The sequence below is a fragment of the Nanorana parkeri genome, unplaced genomic scaffold, assembly GCF_000935625.1.
Source record: "Nanorana parkeri isolate BGI_ZX_2015 unplaced genomic scaffold, ASM93562v1 scaffold2893, whole genome shotgun sequence".
Taxonomy (NCBI): Eukaryota; Metazoa; Chordata; class Amphibia; order Anura; family Dicroglossidae; genus Nanorana; species Nanorana parkeri.
Genome location: NW_017309161.1, coordinates 21,485 through 29,365, shown reverse-complemented (window position 1 = coordinate 29,365; position 7,881 = coordinate 21,485). Strand labels below are relative to the sequence as shown.

General features: G+C 46.6%; 1 protein-coding gene across 1 annotated transcript in view; it reads right to left on the bottom strand.

Annotated features, from left to right (window-relative positions):
* Positions 1-5,294, bottom strand: part of LOC108802485 (mitochondrial import inner membrane translocase subunit TIM44-like) — a gene marked incomplete at its 3' end in the record, with an annotated part of 67,413 nt that extends 62,119 nt beyond the window's left edge. The window contains exon 1 of the mRNA XM_018574345.1: positions 5,217-5,294. Within this exon, the coding sequence (XP_018429847.1) occupies positions 5,217-5,246 (30 nt within the window). The remainder of the gene's footprint in view (positions 1-5,216) is intronic.
* Between the last annotated feature and the right edge of the window lie 2,587 nt (positions 5,295-7,881).

Sequence of the window (7,881 nt, the reverse complement as noted above, 5' to 3'; positions counted from 1 at the left end):
CCCCGTCCCCTCCGCAACCACCCCCCCCCCCCCCCTACACAAGCAGGGATAGGCAGGAGAGAATTTACCCGATAAAAACGAATCTCCCAGATGAGGAGAGGCAGCCTGTGGTCCAGCGTCTGAAGGCATGGTGACCTGTCCACTGACTGCACACCTGGCCCACTCCTGGCGTCCCTCCTGGCTTTATGTTGACCCAGTCAGGTTTAACTATGTGTCCCAACGTTCTGTAGCGTGGCGAGCGTTCTTAGCTGCTGCCAACACCGCCATAACCCCCTCCTTCTGCTCCTTAAATCACTGAGCACACTTAAATCACTTGGAACACACGCCCAGTTCCTCGATCCAAAAACCGGAAGTGACGCCGCGGAAGTGACGTACCACAAGTGCACCCGTGACTTCACTTACGCCTGGACTCCACTGCCATTGCTGCCAGAAGACCAGCACCTAGCGGAATCAATGCCTCCTTAGTCCCCATCGGGCCTCGCACGACCCTCCAGGCACGTTAAGCCACCCCCTTTCAGGGGGACCAAATCCCACCAGCAACTGCAGTGGGCGGAAGTCAGAGAGACCCGAGACCCCCCCCAACAACTTTCAGGGGGTCCAGGTCAATTGGGATCCCCAGGCCTGCCTCAAGCGTGGGAAAGAGGAACAAGTGACATAAGGACACACAGATCAGTGCAGTGGGAGCCGATTGGGAGGGGGGCACCCCTTGCGGGGAGGACAATAGCACGTTATTTTGAGACACACACACTGGGGGATCTCCATCTGGAGTCACTCACGCCTCAGAGGATGGTTGCCCACCCTTCAATTGTGGAAGGAAACCTTGGCCAATAATCGGGTGGGGGTCCGATCCGGAAGCCCAGCTATGCCAATCTCCAGGATCCACTGTCCCTGGTTCTGAGACCACATTGCATTGGGATGCCCCTGCAACTTGCATAATGGCCTGAAGCTAAACAATAAACGTTGCAATGTTTCTCCTGTTCAGCCGAAGGAAACACACAAAAAACTGAGGTGGGTTTGTAGGAGTGTCTTTTTTTTCTAATGTGGATGATTTGTTTCCTGTTTCAGGCAGGAGGAGCCCTCTCTCTCTCTCTCTCTCTCTCTCATTGGCTGTCCTGAAAGGTGACTGGGGAAAATTAAATAAATACCATGCTTAATTTAAAATGAAAAATACAAATGCAGTGTTCATAATAAAACTGTGCAAATTGTTTTTGCAATCGCACTGCACTGGAATGCACGGCATTGCAGTACCGTGCGTTCCACTGTGAGCAATCACACTATAGGTGGCAGGCACGTTTTGGGTGCCATTGAAATGAATGGCACTGCAACACATCTCCGGCAGCAGAATTTATCAGGTCGAAATTGAAAATGACTTTCTTCCCACCTTTTATAAATGTTTTTTAAATAATTGTATTGTAAGAACATGGCGCTTGAATAGCTTCAGCCAGTTAATGACAGCTGCCAGTGGCAAGATGCCGCAGACGGCAGCTAAATGTAAATAAAGCAGGTAGTGGGTTGGTGCAATAGCCAGCCTGCTATTGGCCATTTCAAGTTGCATTAGCCAATAACAGGCTGGCTATTGCACCTGTCCGCTGTCAATCAGCAGAGGAGGCACCTGAAGGTCAACTAGGGACCCCCAGAGAAGCTGATAGGGGACTGGAGAGATCAGAGGGAGATCGTGTGCCAATCTCCCTTTGATCTCCTATTACAGAGCAGCCGTGCCGGTCCAGGCCGCATTGAGCACAGCGCGTCTCGGGACCGGCAGTGCCAGCAGCGGCTACTACAAGCGGTCGGGCGTCTCTGGAGACGCTTAAATGTAAAGCTTCCGGCCGTTGTATTACAACGGTCGGCCGAGAAGCTACTCGTCGGGCTCTGCCGTCCTCTCGTCATGGATGAAATAATTTTTCAAGCCCTGTATGTATGTATACAGTTGTGTGAAAAAGTGTTGGCCTCCTTCCTGATTTTTAATTGTTTTGAACGTTTGTCACACTTTAATGTTTCAGATCATCAAACAAATTTAAATATTAGTCAAAGATAACACAAGTAAACACAACATGCAGTTTTTAAAAAGGAATGTTTTTATTATTAAAGGGAAAACAAAATCCAAACCCACATGGCCCTGTGTGAAAAAGTGTTTGCCCCCTAAACCTAATAACTGGTTGGGCCACCTTAGCAGTAAAAACTGCAATCAAGCATTTGCGATAACTTGCAATGAGTCTGCAGGTATTTTGGTCCACTCATCTTTGCAGGATTGTTGTAATTCAGCCACATTGGCAGGTTTTCGAGCATGAACCGCCTTTTTAAAAGGTCATGCCACAGCATCTCAATAGCATTCAGGTCAGGACTTTTGACTAGGCCACTCCAAAGTCTTCATTTTGTTTTTCTTCAGCCATTCAGAGGTGGACTTGCTTTCAAAAATGTCAACTTTTGTCTCGTCAGTCCACAGAGTATTTTCCCAAAAGTCTTGGAGATCATGAAGATGTTTTCTGGCATAACGGAGACAAGCTTATGTTCTTTTTGCTTAGCAGCGGTTTTCATCTTGGAACTCTGCCATGCAGGCCATTTTTGCCCAGTCTCTTTCTTATGGTGGAGTCATGAACACTGACCTGAGGCAAGTGAGGCCTGCAGTTCTTTGGATGTTGTTGTGGGGTCTTTTGGGACCTCTTGGATGAGTCATCTCTGCGCTCTTGGGGTAATTCTGGTTCGCCACCCACTCCTGGGAAGGTTTACCACTGTTCCATGTTTTCGCCATTTGTGGATAATGGCTCTCACTGTGGTTCACTGGAGTCCCAAAGCTTTAGAAATGTCTTTATAACCTTTTCCAGACAGAGATCTCAAATACTTTCTTTCTCATTTGTTCCTGGATTTCTTTGGATCTCGGCCTGATGTGTAGCTTTTGAGGAACTTTTGGTCTACTTCATTTTGTCAGTCAAGTCTTAGGCTGGGCGCACACCTTACAACCATCGCAAGACTTTTGTCTTGCGATGGTTGTAAGGTACTTAAAAAAAACGTACGATCTGCCTATGTTGCATAGGCAGATCGTACTTGCGATGATCGCAAGCCACGCCCCCTGAGGGGCGGGCTTCCGATGACCGCAATGCCGAACGGGCAGTGTGCGCTTGCGCACACCGGCCCGTATGGCTGTTATCATACGGACATGCCACAAACCCGCCGAACATCGTACAATGCTCGGTGGGTTTTCGAACATGTCCGTAAGTTTAAAGTCGTGCGACCTTACAGTAGTAGAGGTCGCACGGCTTCCACACACCTTACGATCATCGTACGATTGCGGGATTTCCTGCGATTATCGTAAGATAATCGTAATGTGTGTGGGGACCCTTATTTAAGTGATTTCTTGATTGCGAACAGGTGTGGCAGTAATCAAGCCTGGGTGTGGCTAGAGATTATGTATGGATGTATGTATATATATATATATATATTAGTAATATAAAACACATACATACTATATATATTAATTTTCAACCTGACAAATATTGCTGCAGGAGGTGCTTTGCCATTCATGTCAATAGATCCCAAAAGCACCTCCCGTCTGCAGTGTGATCGCCCACACTGGAAAGCGCCGTACTGCAATGCCCTGCAGTGCAATTTCACAGAATGTGCCATGAAGTAAAACTTAAGTCAGTAACGCTGCATTTTTGTATTTTATTTTAAATGACTGCATTCATTTTATTTATTTTTTTATTTGAACCAATTCATCGAATAAAATAATTGGCCAACTAATCGATACAAATAATCATTAGCTGCAGCCCTAGATTACTATATTGATATGAAGTCTATACAGTTTGTTATGGTATAGAATTAGTTAGACCTATTTTCAATAGCGATTCTCAAGCAACCAGAAACTTCATTTTTTAGGAATCAACCAATCCCCTTAGATGTCGGATAACGGGGAGTTTACAGTTCTTGCAAACAGTGGTGGAAATTCATGAAAACTGGAGTAGACAGCATCTGGAGCAGTTGTCCAATCAGCTTCTCTTTAATTTTCAAAGCTTACCTGAACAAACTGAAAAGTAAAGCTGACTGCTTGCCGTAGGCAACTGCTACAAATTCTGTCAGCTCCAGTTTCCGTCCAGGTATTCTATCACAGATTGTGACTGCATTAGAATGTGCAAATTTGACGTGATCACACATTCTTATCTAATCACGCCCATTTTTTCGGCTGTGGAATGTGTGACCAGTCACATGGTCACGCCCACTTTTTCCCGGGGTAAAAATGTGTTACCGGCAAAATGCCCTGGAACAGCTGATCACACAATTTTCCGACTTTGTTAGTGCAACACAAAGTCGGATAGAAGTGAGATTTCAGGACCGATCAGCTGTTCCAGGGCAGATCGGTTCTCCTGCACTTTCCATCTGCGATGCCGATCTGCCCGGAACAGCTGAGAAAGCTTTGAATTCTACAACTTTTGCCAGTCACACATTTTTACACATATATACTACGTTAGAATGTGTGATTGCGTGACTGGTTACACATTCCACCGCCGCCAAAATGGGAGCGTGATTACATTACAATGTGTGATCACGTCACCAGTCACACATTCTAACGCAGTCACAATCTGTGATAGAACACCGGCTCCAACGGTCTCAGTATACCGCAAGCTGTAACTCGCAATATACTGAGCTTTGGGTCCCGAGAGGACGCTAGTTTATGTCCTCCCATGATCCTTGAGAGCTATGGGGAAAAACACTTACCCATAGTTCTCTTTTAAGCGTTGAAGAAGATAGAAGCTCATTGGTTGACGTGGGCAACTGCTCCAAAATCTGCCTGCTACAGTTTTGATAAATTCCCTTCTATAGATACACTGTTGAAAATCTAGCAAAAACTAGTTGTACGTCCAGAACACACGCACCCTTTCTCCACTTGGCATAAAACCGCAAGCAATGCACACTCGAGGACATGTGGGTACTAAGGGGATTGGGACGTTGAAATAGAGACAACTACAACTATACAAAACCGTTGTACCGTCTAACTTGAATAAAGTAAGCCTTAATGCAAACACATTTTTAACAAACTACTAATGCATTAACAATATAAACACAGTGCGTGCAATGCTTACAGACTTGTTAGTACGTAACAATGGTTCCACCCGGCTAAACATTTATCAATATGACTCTACAATATACATATTTGAAACAGCAAAACCGAGCACTGTAACATAACCCAGCAGCACTGCTTTCACGTGCAGCCTATAACTTACCCGGTAGCACTGACATAAAGCAGCCGCCATCTTTCTAAAGGAATCCTTTGACCTTCGCGCATACCAAATGCCTTTGACGCAGGCGCATTAGAGATTTCGACAATGAGTCTATGGATTAGTGTAGTCGTAGGGCCGGCGCACGCGCACTGTCGGCAGGTGGTCTGAAGCTCCGAGTGGCAAGTCACCGGACGTGACGTCCGCAGTCGGCGAGCTCGATGGGTTGGAGAACAAAAAAGGCTTGTGTTCTGTGACAAAAGCAAATCTATCAGATTTGCCAACCACCTCACTTCCGTCGGCTGCTAATTACGTTTTGCAGTCAAAAGCAGTGCTTCAATGGGCTGACTATTTGCAAATCTGATAGAAAGTCTGTTCTATCACAAAAGCCAAGGGACGTACTGCTCATGCGTCCATGACATTACTGGCCGATATGAGACCCCGTTCACGCCGGGGCGGTACGGCCGCACGTATCTGCCGACATGAACGATCCCATACATTGCTTTGGGTTTCTTCATGTGACCACGCAATCCGAACCGCCCCCCTGCCCAAACTGCACCCTGCACTATTTTTGCTGCACTGATCAATGCGGTTTCCATACAGCTTTCAATGGAACCGCGCTTATCAGCGTGATTATGGGCGTTTTTATTCATTACAGGTATTTATATAGCGCCGACGATTTACGCAGCACTTTACATAGTTGCACATTCACCTCAGTCCCTACTCTCAAGGAGCTTACAATCTAAAGGTCCCTATCTCACATACATACATACATAGGGCCAACTTAGAGAGGAGACAATTAACCTACCGTTTCAGCGCTGAAACGCAATTAAAAACATCCAAAACCCTACCTTTTGAGATCAGCACGGTAAGCGCGCTGATCTGCAACCTCCCAGGTGTGAATGGGCTCTGATAGTTGTGCGGCAAGAGGGAAGCTCCTCACTACGCTTGCGTGCCTTTCATTAATCATAAACTTGGCTCCTATGATGCGCTGCGATTAGCTTTTTAATAGACATACTGCGCATGCGTCCCTGACGTCATCCTTGAGCTTGGCTGATACGATAGAACACCCTGTCACATCCAGCATTGGCTGATCTAATAGTAAGCTGTCCCTCAAAGGGTTTCTCCAACATAACACAACTTCAGCTTTGTCATTTCAGCAAAATAACGTATTTTCACAGTCTCACCGACTTCAGGTAATCACTTTAAACCTTCCCACATAGGCTGCATCCAGCCGACTTGGCACACAGGCTGGTTCTAGGATGGAGTCCTCCTGAACAGACACCTCCTTTGTCTTCCAGCTGGAACCTTGAACCTGACCCAGCATCCTCCTCATAAGGGCTGTGCACAGGTGTACCATCATTTGTTGGTGGTCACCACTAAAGCCCGGACCGAGGAATGGAGATTTCTTCCCTCCCAGTTCTCTTAGAAATCTCCCAGCTCCAGGATCCCAACTATAATCCAGAAAACCCAGGATGAGTTTTAAAACCAGCTCTTTCCGCTCAGCTCCTCTTGCTGGGAGTCCTGGGTGACTGATGCCACATTATATATATATATATATATTTCTGGGGTAACAACTCTTGTTTGAAGTGGTAAATTCTGTCAGGTTGCAAAGCATACCTGTCTATTAATCCCTGACTGGCTCAGTGGACCAAGCCAGGCAAACACTATCAGCCTAATTTTGTTCGGCCTGGCCAACTATGCCTGATGGCTTGCTCTGAGCAGGGAACTAATAGGGGTTTGCTCACTGGCGGAACTACCAGGGTTATAATGATTGTACAGCAATACAGAATAGCACCAACTATGCATTACCACAAGTCCCAGCAATACATTATATTATTAAGTAGGGATGCACCTGTGTGTGTGTGTGGGGGCGAGGGGGTTAAAAGCGGTTATTATCATTACATTATAATGTATTGCTGGAACTTGTAGTCCTGCATAGTTGGTGGTATTCTGCATTACTGTATAATCATTATACAGCAATGCAGAATACCACCAGCTATGCAGGACTACAGATCCCAGCAATACATTATATTAGTAAGTAGGGATGCACCAGTGCCAATACTGTTTTTTTTTACACCTACCTTTTAAAATGCCCCATACTAAGCGCAGTCAAAATTACCAGGGTCACAGCGGTCGCATTTGTGACTGGGCCCTGGTGTTCGGCCAGTTGGGGGGAGCCCAGGGAGAAAGAAGAGGGCCCGCCACACGCAGTGTTTTTGACACTTGCGGACCTAGGGGGGGGGCTAAGTTGCTGCACCATGGGCCTCTGGGTTGTACTTGCCCCCTGGGCTAAAGGTTACCAGTCAGCCCCTGCTGTATTCCACAACTGCCGGACGCAGAGAGCTGATTAAATTGTGGATGGCATTGGTGCCCGGCCGTTGCGGTATGCAGGATTGTGGGCGGCGTTGTACTACATGTCACAACCGCGGGCTGCCAATGCCATCCCCAATTAAATCAGCTCATCGGTGCCCAGCGGTTGCGACATGCAATGAAAATTATTAGTGCCCCCCCAGATTTGACTGTTGTATCTTATGTGCCCCCCCTACATATTGTTCCTAGAGTCGCCACTGATGTACACTATGTGGTTCCCTTCCACATCATCTGGGAAGTCTGATCTGAAGTAGACGGACTTCTGCCATCTTCATATCAAGTTAAGTACATCTATTGA